Below are 16,608 nucleotides of genomic sequence, written 5' to 3' on the forward strand. Positions count from 1 at the left end.
CTGAGGGAATTGTCCTCATTAGTGCCCATCTAGGAACAGCAAAGCTGACAACACAAAGGGTTTTAACAGAAATGACACCCCCAGAGTCAGCATAACTGCAGCACCAAAAGAAAGAGCCTGATGGGAGACCCTTCTTCCAGCATTGACACTATTTTGCCTCAGAGCTGACAAATAAGTAGGCTTACAAGTGCATTTTGTGCTTATTAATAGCAAACACTTGTCACTCCAGGGTCTAGAGAAAGCAGCTGAACCACAGCTATGTTGCACATGATACTCTCAGCTGAAGTAGATGAAGAAGCACAAAGCATGACTCTCATGTGTGCTCTTTATTATTTCTGAAACTGAATTGTCATCCTCAAACCCATCAAGGCAATGAGAACTTTAGCTATACAACAGAGCAAAGGTTGCCTAAGTCCACAAGTAATTAACAGACTAATAATACTGTAGCAAGCAACCCTACACTTCCAATATTCCACTTTGGTTTGTTGGCTGCAAAAGCACTCCCAACCATACAGGAGTGAGTTGCAGTTGCTGCTTGGGGTCAAATAGAGATATAAAGGTGGGGGTAGTAAGATATACTCAGAAAGGTATCACTGAAAATAAGTGATACCTTTGGAAGTATTAAAGCCTCAGCAGCAGTCGAGGTGCTACACAGCACCAAGAAAGAAAAAAAAATTAAAAAAAAAAAAAAGCACACTGCTACAGTAAGAATAACAAGCCTCGAGAAATGGTGCACCTGCCCAGTCACTAACTTACTGCCAAAGGCTGCTATTACAACTGACACAGCCAGGTGCTGAAGGACTTGCTGGTGTCAGACCCCTCAGCATGTGCCAGTAACAGAAGGCTCTTCTCTAGGATACTACTACACTGAGCAGAAACCAGAACTCCAAACTCTCTCAAAACCACCCCAAACTAAGGTTTCATTCCTTAGGCCTCAAACAGCATACTTCAATAAAACCATCTCTCTACAAACCCTAACACCATAACCATAGTGATACATGGCATATTTATTGCATGGAAATGGTAATCAGGCAATATAGAAGCCTAGTAAAAATAAATGGAAAGCAAGTTCTTCAGGTCAGTGTTTAGTGCTCTAACCTAATTAGAAAGTTTATTTTACTTCAGATTCCAGAACCTTATAACTTCATAGTTCTGTTAAGAAAACAGAAGTGAGGGGCTCTTAAGGAGAATCACTATGTAGAAGTACCACACTTATGTAGTTCTTCCACGGAGGAAGGCAAAAAAAACAAGAAAAAAGAAACCCTTCAGTGCAAACACTTTCTACCAACCCTGTGAAGATGTTTTAAAGTAGAGGCACAACAGAAAATGCAGTGCTTCATCCAACCAGTACATAAAACTAATGTAATGAATAGAAGTGGTGCCTCCAGTTTAACCTGTCTGCATTAAAATTTGATGTCAATAGGTTTAGCTTGAGTTATATTAAGTATCTACAGTGCTTTGCCATACTAAAGAGACACAGAACAATAGTGATAAAGTTTAGGAATAACAGCATTAAGGTGTAACCATGAGAAAAGAACTTCCACACCTTTAAAAAAAGCCTGTAGCAAACAACTGCTGTAGCCACACAAGTCAAAGGCAGGGTTTCCAAGTACCACAGAGGATGGTAGCAGCTCACAGGCAGTAAAAGCCACCTCTGATGAGGGTTGTCCACATACTTAGTGAAAGGAATTCCCCCCATCTCAGCTGTAAAGCTACAATTGCCCAGCCCAAGTTCTAATGCCATTTTTAAATGCCGCGTCTCAACTTTAAGATGGCAGTACATACATAACTTCTTGAATATTTTCTTCAACTAGCAAGTTCAACACAGCTCTCAGATACCAGGTGTCTTTCAGCAAAGCAGCACAGCAGGCTTGTAAGCACAAAACCCAACCACAGCCATATGCTACACTAGTTGGTGTGGCTGTGCCAGCATGGAAAGGCACGAGGATTGCCAACTGCCCAGTTGTGCAAAGGACCATCCCTTTATTTCTTTGTGCCAGCCCAAAAGGTGAGCTTTCCATGTATAAATTTAAAGTTAGTGGTGTTTGGGAACATTTTATTTTGTACATGACAAGATTTTACACCAAGTCAGTTAAATAATACAAATTTACATTCATGAGGAATGTTTTTAGAAAAGTGAACTTAAAAAAATCCCTCCTTTACCCTTAAACCCCATACCATCCCTCAACATTTTACAGTGGAAAAAACCAAAACAATCTAATTCACATTCCCTCTTAACCCCCCAATGCAGGACAGTAGTTGAGTGTAGTTTACAGTTCATCTTTCACATCTGTGGATTCCTGTCAAGACAAAGAAAGAATCAGGATATCAGTTTTTTAAAGGGGAAAAAAGGTTACAAGAGCTGTTCCAGAGAACAGAAACTTTGTATTACTGTAATCACAGGTTATACTGCATCAAAATTAAGTAGCTAGAGCACAATAAGCATTCTTCTGTAGGAAATTGCATCTCTGTAAGCTATAGATTTGCCCTACTCACAAGAGGTCATCTTGCAGCTCTTTTCCCAAGAAACTAAGGTATGGGAAGGGTTTAGCATATCCATCAAGACATCATTAAAACTGCAGCCATTAACCAAGTGAAGGCTGACTTCACACGATAGTTGAACTGTTTAGAAGCAATGCTGTTGTCTGTAGTCTTGCTACAAGTCTGTATCGTAAAAGCACTTGAAACTACATTCTTGCTGATCTTTGTTTTTGTCTGCAAGCTGTGGAAATACCACTGATAATCCAAAGCTTTTATCTCTTAAGCTTAATTTAGCTCCACCTTATCCAAGTGTCATCTTCTTACAATAAGGTTTGATATGGAATTTGTGCTGCCTTTTTCCCCCCCCTCCAAGAAAAGCCTGGAAAACCTCACACTAAAATCTAGTGTCATGAACAAAGTGAACAAATTTATTTCCAGGAAGCACCACAGACAAAACTGCACATAAATATTGGCAAGAAAGTGTCGAAACCCTACCTTCTGTGTTTCACTGTCTTCAGCATCGGCATCCACTTCCTCTTCATCTTGCTCTGCGTCCTCAGCTGCATCTTCAGGCTCTTCAGGTTCCTCTTCCACCTGTATGACAGTCACAAGCAATTTGCTTTACTTGTTTAGGATGTTTGCTAGTTGTGGACTAGCTAAATACAGGCTATGGAAATATCCTAACGTTTGTCCCAAGCTACCTGAAGGAGAAAGCAAGTTCTGTTTGGCACTGACCCACTGTCATGCCTTCTCCAGCAAAATACCCAGGATAAGTTCTTGCACAGCATTATGAGAACCCTTATTACTTATATCCACTTAGAAATTTCTCCATTAAAGAGATAGGCACACGTGCCTTTGATCCCTAATTTACTCCTGTAGAACCACCACTTAGCTAGGGACAGGACAACACCTGAGAAGCGTAATGAGGTAGTAGAATCTCAAGCAACTAGAAAGAAGAGGTGGGGAAGGGAAAACATGAGTAGGAAGTCCAGATTCATGGCTGGGCTTCCAGTGGTCCACGTATGTGGCAGGAAGCTGGATACATTCAATTGAATGTATGTGAATCAAGTAGCTGCACTTTTTAGATGTAGCAATAGTAAAGTCCATTATCAGCCCCAAGTTGAAGACAAACTAACCTTTGCATCCAGGTCAATATTTAAACTCAAACGAAGCATTCTTTCTATTCGGTCTCCATATTCCTTAGTGTCTGGCAACATATACCCTGATCTCAAAGTTGCAGTTTCAAACAATACCACTGCAAGATCTGAAACAGTTTTGTCATCTTCATTTTCCTAATGTGGAAGAATATGAAAAACCAAAACAGACCTGTTAATTAGGCTGTGTGCAACCAAGCAGTCAATGTTTCACTACTGTTATTTATTTACCTTGACTCGTCTGAGCATGTCCTTGATCAGTGGATGCCTGGGGTTAATTTCAAATGTCTTCTTTTGGCTAGCATAGTAACTGAGAAAAAGAGAAGTCACATCACTAAGTTTTAAAGTACAGGACCCAACTACATCTTTATACCCATGAACACTGGTGACAGTCACAGCAACAAGTATATTCCCCCCGTCCCACTTCAATACTATAGCTTAATTCTAAAAACATTCAAGCTACTAAGTTCATCTTCTCTTGTCAACAAATGACAGATAGCAAATGTCACTGATGAATCTTGCTCACCAGGCAGTTTTACATATTGAGCTTTGAATTAACAATGTAAGGCTATGATGGAGATTAACTTGGTTATAAGTGACCTTAAAAACACCAAGGATCATCTGAACCAGATGGAAGCTTGGTATGGGCACAGCAAGCAAGGGAGGCCATCAACTGCATTTCATGTCTGCTGCTATGTAACTGAAAGCTTACTTTGTGGATATATCCTTCCCAGTTTGGTAAGCTTGAGCCTTCATGATTCTTTCCATGTTACCAGACCATCCATACTGACTAGCCACAAGAGCACATGGAGACTGGGTTAAACGCTGAGACAGCACAGCTTTTTCAATCTGTAGGGAAAATAAGTGCCTTAATTTTCACAGAGATAATAGCTTATACAGTGAATACAGTAGATAACTCTGAAATTTCTGTCACTTCAATATTTTGTGAAAAACATCTAAGATCACATTCTAACTCAGTATCTTTCTGAAATAAAGGTACTAAGCATGTTTATCCATAGAGAAAGAGAAGCTACTGTCAAGCCCATGCTCAAATAATCTGCAAGGTGCATTGTAGCAAGTACAATAGCATTTAAAAATAATCACTACATGTAACAGAATATTTTACCTTGTCTTTTAGAGCTTTGTCTTTCATCCAGTTTAGAAGTGGTTCGAATTCCTTTTCCAAGGCTTCCCGACTCTCCTTAGACTTTTCACTTTCTTCAAACTTAACTCCTTCTTTTGCTACATTCTGAAACCTCTTGCCATCAAACTCTGGCAAAGCCTGAATACAGTACTCATCTACAGGTTCAGTCAGATAGATCACTTCATAGCCCTTTTTCAGCAAACGTTCAACAAATGGTGAGGACTCAGCCTAAGAGGACAAAACACATAAGATGCCAGTTTAATTGCATTTGTATCAGCAGCTACTGAAACCTGTACAACTATCTGACAAACGTTGGTACAAGAAAAACTGAACTGCAGTAGCAGCATAAGCATGGAGGCTCCACATTTACAGCAAACACATAATTCACAATGTTCATAGTACTAAAACTAGAAGCTGTAACATTTTTTACCCCTTTCTTCTTTCTTTCACTCTCACATACCTCCTTTCTGCTGGCCCCTGCCATGAAGTAGATTTTATCTTGTTTCTCTTTCATTCTTTCCACATACTGATCAAGGCTTGTGAGGTTACTCTCATGATGAGAGGACTGGAAGCGAAGAAGTTTAGCCAGTCGTGTACGATTGGAGTGATCCTCAATAACACCAAGCTTTACATTAGTACCAAACTCCTTCCAGAATGTGTCATTGTATTTTTCCTCTGCAATTTTCTTGATCATATCAAGAGTTTTGCGAACAAGTTTCTTTCTGATCACCTAAAAAAAGCAGCATTATTGAGTTAAAACAATAAGCATTTGGAAGAGCCCTCAATTCAACCCCACTAAAAAGAATGGATTCCAAACACTTAGTGTCTCTGATCTAAAGCAGACACAGGTATTTTGAGAACAGCAATGTGTGAATTTCCTGTAGTTTAATTTCACACTCCTTATGTAACAAAATGAAACAAACTGTTATTCTCCTAAGGCTTGCTACAATCACGTGCTTACAACGAAAGAAATTAAGATCAATTAGCTTACCTTTAACAATTTATGCTGCTGAAGTGTTTCACGGGATACATTCAAAGGAAGATCATCAGAATCCACCTAATTGAGGAAGCAAATTTTAAGTACACCTGACAGTATTTAAAGATTAAAAAGATAATCAAATAATAGTAGGACATTTAATACTTACAACACCCTTAACGAAGTTAAGATATTTGGGCATCATGTCATGGAAGTCATCAGTGATGAAGACTCTTCGAACGTACAGCTGAATTAAAAGAGAAGACAGCAGCCAGGTTACTTATTTAGTGATTTATTTTTTACATGAAACCATGTCCACACACTTGCTTGTCCTACCTTAATGAAATCACTTTTTTTGGATCCATATTCATCAAACAGTCCACGTGGAGCAGAATTAGGTACAAACAAGATGGATTTGAAAGTTACTTCCCCTTCAGCAGTGAAGTGGATGTATGCCATCGGGTCATCATGTTCCTGTGGAGAGAAAATGCTTTTAAATGACATGGGGAAAATACCAGAGTTAATATATTTCCAGTAATAACCTGAGTTTGCCAAATAAATGCCATTATTTTGCACCTAATCTACCTAACCATGCTTTGTTAGAATTTATCATGGAGACAAAAGTTTAAGTTACAAGAGCCTAGTTACTCACGAAAATAACCTTCCTAAGGACCTACTACGTTTTGTTATTTTTCAACAAGCCAATCACAAAAAGATAGCCAATAGCACAATAACCAATATAATATAATCACAGTACAGTTAAGAGACTCCCAAGTTCACACATTACACTGCACTGACACAAAGACATTTCTAGAAAGCTGTACCTCCCTTTTTCTTCCTCCATGTGCAACAAGCACCACCATTCAGACTAAATGTAAGTTTTCCTGTTAACATTTAGACACACCAATAAGCTTCACATAAGATGGACCATATTACTTCCCAAATCTAGGCCACTCAACACTTGGGTGTCAATATGTTTTCTCTGGAAAAAAGATTAACTCCAGACTAAAATGTTATACCTTCCAGGCTCTGCAATTCCATCTACTGACAGTAACTAATTAATTCTTCAGAAACAACCCATCCTATAAACATTCAGTTTTATTTACAAAGCAAGAGATACTAGAGCAAACCTTTTGCTGTGGAATCATCTTGAGGCTCAGAGCTTACCTTGGAAAAGGTTTTGTAAAAAGCTTTGTATTCATCTTCTTCAACTTCTTTAGATGGTCTCTGCCAGATTGGTTTTATGTCATTCATTAGCTCCCAATCCCAGACAGTCTTTTCAACCTAGGTAAGTAAACACCACACAGTATAAAGAGACTCATCCTTTACTTCAGGTTAGGTCAATTAAAGACACTCCACTGAAGCCAACATGTAAAATAGCATGTAAAAATACATGTAAAAATATGCTAATTTACAAAATTGTGCAATGGCCTGGACATTCTCATTCAAGTATATGCATTAGTGCAACACGTGGGAACAAATGTTTAGTCTACATTGTATTGTGTTGTTCTATGTACATTTAACACGTTCACTGAGTACCAGTATTTCTGTTCTACTGCCACTCTGGAAAAAGCTTCCCAGCAGAGTATACTTAAACTAGTCAGTGTCAGCTTACTGAAGCCTGCTACCATTTCAAGCAGTTCACTCCAATTCTTATAATTAGCTCTGTGACCACTGTCCCACAAGGCTCTTGTCAGTCATCTGCCTGACCTCAACCAAGTCTGTTTAATTTACAATCTACTATCCTGCCAAGACATCTCCACTTAAAAGGGATTGGTCCTTGAAAGCACACACTACTGAAACGCACCTCTGCAAAACCAGTGAACCATCTGAGTTCCAGAACCCCAAGTTTAACAAAGCTTACCTTCTTAGTTTTTGGTTTCTTTTCTTCCTCCTCTTCTTCAACTGCAGCTTCATCATCATCTGTTTCTTCTTTCTCCTTTGCTTCCTCCTCTTCAATGGGTTCTTCAACAGTCTCTGTCTAAAGAGACAACTGAAAGTGGGGATTTGAACACCTTGACTTCCTACCAGGTATGTTCTAGTATTCTCTCAAACAGCTTAATCTCTCACAGCACTAGTTTGATTTGTGCTATTTGTCTATTGCAAACTTTTCTCTATACTGTTCTGTTAAATTTTCATGAATACATGCCTTCCTTCAATAAACTGGGAGATGACCATCCTCAAATTTAAGTTTTTCATAATGCTAATCAGAAACTTGGTGGATTTTAAATTGGTGCTACAGCAAGAAAACATCAGAACAGACCTAATATTTAAGACAATGCCCTATTTTTAGAAAGATACCTACCATGACCCCATTTGAAAACTTAAAGCTTCCATCTACCAAACAAAGCCAGTGGAAGAACAATCCTTCTTAGTAATCAGCAGTCTTTTTCCTTTGATAAAGTTCTTTGAGTCACAATAAAACCAAGTTCCTTTAAAGTCTATGATTTTAGCAACAGATCAATTTTTGGAGAGAAACTAAGTAGTAAAATACTAGCCAGAAGAGTCAGGAACAGAAGAATTTTGGGAATTAGACAAGTAGCAGCTCTCTGACATGTCCTCACCCCTCCTGAAAGATCTGGCCAGACAGCTCTCACAACCAAAGCTCATACTGTGCAAGGCTCAGTTAAATGCTCCCTTACCTTGCTGCTCCACACGTAGATGGGGAAGTTTATGAACTGTGAGTATTTCTTTACAAGATTTTTCACAGTATCCAGCTCAAGATAATCAGATGCTTCCTCCTTCAAGACAAGGCTAAAGAAAATAAAAAAATCCTTCAGTTTAAGTACCAGACAAGTATTTTGACATAGTTTTATAGAAGAAGATGTGTTTTCCTGTTGCAGCTAAAGCAATTTAGATTTATGCAAGTCAGCTTTAATAAGTTCAGCTCAAAGAATCCCTTAAATATAATCCCTTCTGAACTACTCCAATGACAAAGGGCTATTGTTTTAATCACTTGAGGTAGAACACAGTACCCAAAAATCTATAGGAAAACCTTAAATCACATTGGTACTCATCAGGATCTTGATGCGCTTTCATGGGCTTTGCTTGAAACGAGAGCACCAAGATCAACTTTTTCACGCTAAGTGCCTTCTCCAGGAAAACAGCCTCTAAACCCAGACCAAGTAAATTTATCTGCTCATGAAAGCAATGAAAATAGGACTGTCAATCTACCCCTAGTTTGAAATTTGCATCAGGCCAGTCTCGCTGGTGTATAAATAGCAGCCAGTTTCCAAGACAAAGCTCTACAGCCACTGTGTAGGTTATGCCAGGCCACAGTTGTGTTGAGGAACTGAATGAGCCTGCATGCAGCTGAACTGTCCAGAATTACTTGCTGACAGTTCTTAGGATGCTCATGGTTTTCTTATGTGGGATGCAGTTTACAATCTGTATGTTTCTATTAAACTCAATAAAGCTGTATTACAAGAATCAAATACTATGAGTCACAATGCTGAAGTCACTCGCATATTTTAATAAGAAAACTGTATCCACACAACTTATTTTAAATCCAAAGAAACTCAGTACTTACGTTATGGTTGTGCCACGTCCCAAAGTGTTCCCTCTGGGGTCATCAATCACAGAGAATTCATTTGAATCTGACTCCCAAATATGTTGAGTGTCATTGTTGTGTTTTGATGTGACAATAACTCTGTCTGCTACTAAGAAAGCAGAATAAAAGCCAACACCAAACTGGCCAATTAACTCAGATGTTGACTGGCTATCATCCTGCATTTCAGTCATCTTGTTTAAGAATTCACTTGTACCAGACTTTGCAATGGTACCCAGGTTTTTAACTAATTCCTCCTTTGTCATGCCAATACCCGTATCTGTAACATGAAGCATGTTCTTCTCTTTATCACACTGAAAAAAACAAAGAAAAATGCAGTTTGACTTCACTTTGAATCTTAACACCTAACACACTGCCCCCTAAAAATGGCTAAACGTATTACCCATTCAAATATGCCTGGCTACAATAAATGGAATTTGCAGTAACTACAGAAATGAGGAAGATCCTCCCTTCCAAATATTCCAGTACTTCAGTTACTCTTTATAAAAGAGTAGTCTTTGATAAATCTAATTGCAAGGGTCTTGATGTGGTCCTAGTCTGTATTTGTATCAGTATGAAGCCAAAATATTTAGATTTAATGATGGACCATCTTTTTATATTCCTCCCATCACTCCTCTGAAAGAGATGTTTGTATCTAACACATCTTACCTTGATTTTGACTGTAAGTTCCTCATTACCAGCCAGAGCATTTTCATCAGTTAATGATATCAACCGTATCTTATCTAAGGCATCCGAAGCATTTGAAATAAGCTCCCTCAGGAAAATCTGAAATAGAAACCAGCAGTCAGGAATTCCAGAAGAGACACACACACACTCTCCTCCATGTTCTAATGTGATCTACTGATAAAGGCACTAACCTCTTTATTTTTATATAAAGAATTGATAATTAGCTTCATCATTCTGTTCACTTCTGCTTGAAACGCGAACTTCTCAGATTTTTCTCTGATTTCTTTGATCTGGGATGCATTTAGGCCATCTAATTGGATAGCTTCTTCCTCTCTGTTAGGACAACGAAAACCTGTCAAGTAGTCTCATCCACAAACAGCATCACTAATTTTATCATCAAGCAACAGCAGTAGCAGCCTAGTTCAAACAACATGAAGACCCTTTGTCACTGTTGTAGCCCAAAATTACACGATCAAATGACCTAAGTGTAAGAGCAGCTATCCTCAACTGCACAACCTTAACCGAGAACTGGAGTGAAAATCCATGACTGCAAGTGAGACTTTTTCATAAAAAGAAGTCCAGGGAATAATTCAGATACATTAAAGCCACTGCAATCCTCAGCACGCAGTGCACCTCACAGATGAAGCAGTTCATGGGCACAGAGCTATTTCATTAGTAGGTGCTACACTGGTGCCATTTAAGACATGCAAGACTAAACTCCATGAACATACTGGTTTTTATACAGCTTATCGATACTGGACAAAACCAAGTTGAGCTTTCCTGAGCCCAAGTCCTCAGGGTCACTTCAGGGTCTTTTCCAGAAGTATTTTCTTTTCCCCAGCTGACCAAATCTCTCTTTCGAACAGCAGTCCCTCCCCATTTCTGAGGCCTCAGGCAATACTGAGCACGAGCGCTCTGCGTACCAACCTCTGCACAACTTCATCATCAGTTCGAGACCCTTCTCTGCTTTTGCCCAAGTCATCTTCCACGGTCCCATCTACATCCACCTCCTCGGCTCTGACCGACACTGGGAAAACAAGGAAACCGATGCTCTGAGCTCCCGCACCGTCCAACTTCCCCGCTTACCCCTCCCCACGGCGTTCGGCTCAGCTCTGTCGTTCCACCACTCCCTGCCCCCGGAAAGTTGAGCCCCGCTGGAGACACGGGAGATGGGCAGGGGCCGCCCCCTCGCTCCCTCCCCTCCGCCCCCGCCCGTGACGGCGCAGGAGCCGCCCCGGCCCCCTCCCCCCGCCGCCCCAGCCCTGGGGACAGCCCGGCCCGGGCAAGGGCTCGCCACCACTTCCCGTCCCCGCAGGGCAGAGCGCGGGGTCCCCCCTTCCCCCAGCGGCCTCCGTCCCCCTCACCCCAGCGAGCGGGGGAAAGGGGCCTGCTGGCCGGGACCTCGACATCCGCCCCCCCTCCAACCCGTCAGAACCTTCTAGAAGCCCGCGGGCACTCACCGGCCAGGAGCAGCGCGCACGCCAAAGCGAGCCCCCACACGGACCTCATGGCGGCCGCGGCGACAAGCGAAGAGGCCGCGGTGACGAGCGAAGAGCCCCCGGCACCGCTCCGAGCCTGACCCGCGCTGCTGCCGCCGCCGATGGCGCTGGAGCGGCCGCGGCCCTCCCCCTTCGCCTTATCAACCCCCGGGCGGGGGGCGCCGCGCTGCGCCCACCAATGGCTGCGCACCACGCCAAATACACAGCCAATGGGGAACTCGGAAAGGCGGGGCCTGCGGTCGCCGCCACCAATCACGGCTTTCCATGTGCGGTTTCCTGCGGTCGGAGCGTGGCCGGCGCCCATTGGCCGGGCGGGGCGGCGCTGGGCCAATGGCGTGCGTGGAGGGGCGTGGTCCGGGCCGCAATGAATGGGCCGCTGCGCCGAGCGGCGGGGCCACGTGGGGCGCGGCTGCCGGGACCGACGGGCGCCGTGTCCACAGGGAACAGCTTCCGGGGACACGCGGGACGTTCGCCGGGGAGACGGGTGCTATGACAACGGGAACTTCCGGTCGCGGCGACACCCCCGGGTGCGAAAGAGGAGCTTGGGGTCATGGGTCATGGTTACGGCCGTAACCAGCGGGGCCGACAGCGGAGGGGCGGCGCTGGCGGGTCCCGCCGGCAGCCTTGAGTATGCGCATGCGCCTTTGCTCCGCGTTGCATGCCGGGAGCTGTAGTTCGCGCCGTTGGAACCCCGCGGCGCCCCCTTGCGGGAACGCTATGACAGGACCCTCCCGCTCCCCGGTGCTCGGTGTCCCCCGGCACAGGTATCCCTGTGCCCTTGGTCTTGGATCTCCGCTCCCCTGCCGCGTGTCCAGTGCCCTCACACGGCCATGACAGAGACTGGCTGGCTTCAGCCGAGCCTCCCTGCGGCCTCGTCCGTGGGAACGCTCGGTGCTGGTGCAGGATAAAGCAAGCTGGGTGCTTGGCAGATCTCCCTGATTCGCTCATCAGGGCGACCATTCTCCAGGGAGCTTGTTGGCACTCCTCAGCCCACCCTCAGGGCTGTTGTTTATCCATCAGGGGCCCGCTGGTGTGAGGGGACAGGGGGACAGTTCCCCTGTGCCGGCCCTGCCAGGGAGGGACAGTGTGATGAGCAGCTGGGATTTGTGGTACCGCTGCTCAAGAGATGGGACGTTCCCATCCTTTTCCAGTGTCCCTTTCAGGGATTGCAGCTTGTGGAAAAAAACCCCACAGTGCGTGCAAATCCTGCAGCGCGTCGGTGTTAACAGCTTATGTCAATGAGGTGCTTGAAACCACTTCTGACCCCCTACCCACCCACCTTACCATACTTAAAAAATCTGCCCGGGCTTTCATGTGCCAGTCACCCGTTTCAGCTTACACATGTGCAAAACTGGATTGGGGAAAAAAACACCAACAAAGTGACAATCACTGATTTAATGGACTTTGTACTCGGAGAGGAATGTGTTGGAAAGATACCGATCTCCGATGTTCAGTACAAAAAAATCCTCACTGGGTTTACAACTTCACAAACACAGAACTAAATCTATCAGTCGCTAAAAGTCTTGGCAAAATGAAGTTTAGCACCTTTAGTTGTACAGTGGGCCAGATAGTTTTTTTTTTTTACTTCAGAACTCGGTGATGTACCTTTTTGTCCTGCTGGTAATTAAAGTACATAGAACTGGAAAGGAGCCTCTGTATTGTGGTAAAGAATGGTTGTCTTTGGGTTCTTCTTAATGAAGTGTCTGGGTTCAACTCCAGCTGGCAACGAAGCCCCACACAGCCACTTGCTCACTCCTCCCCCCAGGGCGAGGGGGAGAATCAGAAGAGTAACAGTGAGAAAGCTCCTGAGCTGAAACAAAGACAGTTTAGTAGGTAGAGCAAGAGCCACCCATAAAAGCAAAGCAAAACAAGGAATTCATTCACCACTTCCCATGGGCAGGCAGGTGCTCAGCCATCCCCAGGAAAGCAGGCCTCCAGCACACGTTAACAGTGACTTGGGAAGACAAATGCCATCACTCCCAACATCCCTCCGTTCCTTGTTCCCCCAGCTTTATGTGATGAGCATAACGCCATATGGTTTGGAACATTCCTTGGGTCAGTAGGGGTCAGCTGTTGTGGCCGTGTGCCCTCCCAACTTCTTGTGCCACTCCAGCCTCCTCAGATGGTGGGGTGGGGTGAGGGGCAGAAAGGGCCTTGACTCTGTGTAAGCCCTGCTCAGAAATTATGAAAACACCCCTGAGTTATCAACTTTGTTTTTACCACAAATCCAAACCCATATCAGCTAAGAACATTAACTCAGCCAAAACGAGGACATTAAACCAAAATTCGGTCTTGACCTGTTTAAAAACAATCATGTAGCCCTTCTCTGTGATTCGTGGTTTTAGTAGTTGTTTTTTTGCTGATCATGAATTATCAGAGAAATGCAAAGGAAAGCTACTCTCCCAAAATGTATATGAATGACTGTGAAAACTAAATATGAGAGGTCAGTGTCGGGGTTGAAAGCAAAAAATTATCTGTCAGGTTTTTCTGGAGACCTGTGTGAACCAGGAGAATTATTTTCCAAAAAGTAGTTTTACTTATTTGAAAATACAATTCATTATTCAGAAGTCTAAGCAGAGAAAGTTTGCCTTTTTCTAAAACTCACCTACAAGCAGTTCAGGATTTGATTTTCTAATTGTGCCTGTATGATTCCCAGAGTGAGATATGTTGCTTTATGACTGTGAATTTGAGGGCCATAGGGATTCACAGAGTAATTACCCCTGTCTTGTAGAATCCTTGCATTATCAGGTTTTTACGGCATTTCTGGTTTTGCAGTAATTTTGTTGGCAGCAGGAAAATATAATGCTTCGTGGCAATCTTTTTGAGCTTTGGTAACTGGAATAGTAAGAATGCAAACCAATTCTGCTATCAACTGTGCTAAACCAATAGAGATTTTACATTAAGTTTTGTGGAATTCGAATTTAATTGGCTGCTTTGCTCCTATGATTATACAAAGTATATTATATGTTGCTTTTGAAGGAAATACGAAACCTGATAAATCTGTGTTTGTCTGTTGAATTGAGGCCAGACTAGTAAGAACTGTAATGAGTTTAGTGACATTCATTGCTTTATGTAAATTATACTGTTTACTTTCAAGAATGCCCAGTTGGATTACCCAGGACAAACTGATAGGCGAGAATGAGGCAGCTGAGTACTTATGCTCTCAGAAAGAGAGTTTGTTCTCTTTACAAGGAGGTTGTAAATTGAAGAAAATATCTTCTTTGAATATTAAACTTCTAAAAATACTCTCTTTAGTCTATTTTAAAACCATACATATACTGTCAAATACCACTGTCAATGTTGTAAGCAAATCTGAGTAGAGTTTTCACTGAAAATTTATTCATTTCAGCTTAATTTCTGCTTAAAAAACTTAGGGTTTTTTTTTAAGATCTTAGTTGCACTGACTACAGCTGCCATTCAGAAGAAATCTGAGTGTCACCTTTCAGGATTTAATACAAAAAGAAAGGTGTAACAGTCAAGTGGTGATAATTCCTCAGCAACTTAGCTACATTACAGAGTTCTACAGAGCAGTTAGATATACTTTGATAATTGTGTGCATAATGATTGAAATAGTCTATTTTAGTGCTCTGTTGTTCTGTTAACTAAAAATTCAGGGTCATGTGGTGATAAGATGAATAGAATAGAAGCACTGTCTCCTTTCATGCGAATAGAAGAGCAAGACCCTCTCCAGTCCTCTGAAAGCAACTTTATCAGGTCATCCACATGTCTGTGTGGAATTCAGCTCACTGAAGCATGCCACGTGATTCCAGCTCTAAGTTGTAACCAGCAAGAAGTATAACCTTGACAGAAGTAGCTGTAGAGATAAACTGAGAGGAGTTCATAAGACCTGACTGTGGGTATTTGACTTTAACAGCTAAATTAGCCAGCTACTCTGCCCAGGCTCCATCCATAACAGAGAGCCAGTCCTCCTTTCACTGTCCTGCTTTGGTGTATGTGAGACTCTTTCCTGAGCTGATTTAACTCTCTAGCCCAGCAAAATACTCCATAGTTAAATCAGTTTAAATCAAGTCCAGGCTGCACCAGACTAGAGCATGGTAAAGAGGAGGACTTTATGGCTAAGAGAAGGTGATATCCTGGTTTCCATGGTGGTGGGCTGAACCTGGGATGTAAATTACACAGGACAAAGATTTTGTACATAGGGGCAAACATAAGGAAGCCGTAAAACCAAACACTGTGTTTGCATTGTCAGAATATCACCTCTTTAAATACACGGTTAAATTGAAATCTGTAACTAATGCAAGTTACATTTTTGTTCATGGATAATTAAAGTGGTTTAATTTGTGTCACTGCTAATTAGCCATTTACTGTCATAGTGTATTTGAAAAAGACACATAAGTGATTTTATTTAAGAATAATTAATGCAGTCTGAAGTTTGTACCATCAAATTGAGTCCTGTCTTTCTTACATTATAATGCATTGGAAATATGAAGAACTACTTATCTGTATTCTCTGTAATTTGAACTTCATTTGTGTCTTTTAAAACAATACATTGAGAGTTTATATTCCTTTCTTCTGCAATGTCTGCATCAGAGACTAAATATTGTACATACAGCACAGACTGAAGGCTTAACACTTACACAAGATGCTCTACAATATTTGGGACTGAATGTGAATATGAAACAAAAAAAAAATGCTGCCATTAGCTAGCTTTTCAAGCTGATTATCCAAATATTAGGAAATTTTAACAGTAACTACATACAAGCAGGATTAAAATACCACTGTTTGTAAACACTGACAGCTTTACTAAATGCCCCTGCTGTGTAGCATTCTTACCTGCTCTCTTTTTATCAAGAACTTGACCAAAATACCATGCTTTGATTTCAACTTTTTTTTCCAGTTAGGAGAAATACATCCTGTATCCACTGCCTACAAAGTTAGTCTCAGAATTAGTAATCTCCACCAAACTGGGAATCCAGTAGTCCTCTAGTTTTCAGAGGTGAGAAGGCTAATGAAAAAGTGAGCTCTTTCATTCCTATACTGTGAATGGCTGTGCAACCAAACGTTCTGCAGCTTCATTTCTTTGAATCTTTTATTCTTTGCAAAGGAACTGTAATGTGGCTTGTTTTATGAAAAATTAGGCTTTTATTGATTTGTTCTCT

The 16,608-nt window shown here is 42.1% G+C and overlaps 1 protein-coding gene across 1 annotated transcript; it reads right to left on the reverse strand.

Moving 5' to 3' along the window:
- Nucleotides 1–1,084: 1,084 nt before the first annotated feature.
- HSP90B1 (heat shock protein 90 beta family member 1) lies at nt 1,085–11,814 on the reverse strand. Its single transcript, XM_032688919.1, has 18 exons — nt 11,450–11,814; nt 10,917–11,016; nt 10,181–10,322; nt 9,972–10,088; nt 9,285–9,616; nt 8,398–8,509; nt 7,620–7,736; nt 6,923–7,039; nt 6,092–6,229; nt 5,925–6,002; nt 5,771–5,836; nt 5,240–5,509; nt 4,762–5,007; nt 4,348–4,484; nt 3,867–3,945; nt 3,618–3,773; nt 2,977–3,075; nt 1,085–2,300 (listed from the first exon to the last, which is right to left on the reverse strand). Exons 1-18 carry the CDS (start codon nt 11,790–11,792, stop codon nt 2,271–2,273), a joined length of 2,679 nt encoding a protein of 892 aa, XP_032544810.1. The 5' UTR covers nt 11,793–11,814; the 3' UTR covers nt 1,085–2,270.
- Nucleotides 11,815–16,608: the final 4,794 nt, after the last annotated feature.

Source organism: Chiroxiphia lanceolata, chromosome 5, assembly GCF_009829145.1.
Source record: "Chiroxiphia lanceolata isolate bChiLan1 chromosome 5, bChiLan1.pri, whole genome shotgun sequence".
Lineage (NCBI taxonomy): Eukaryota > Metazoa > Chordata > Aves > Passeriformes > Pipridae > Chiroxiphia > Chiroxiphia lanceolata.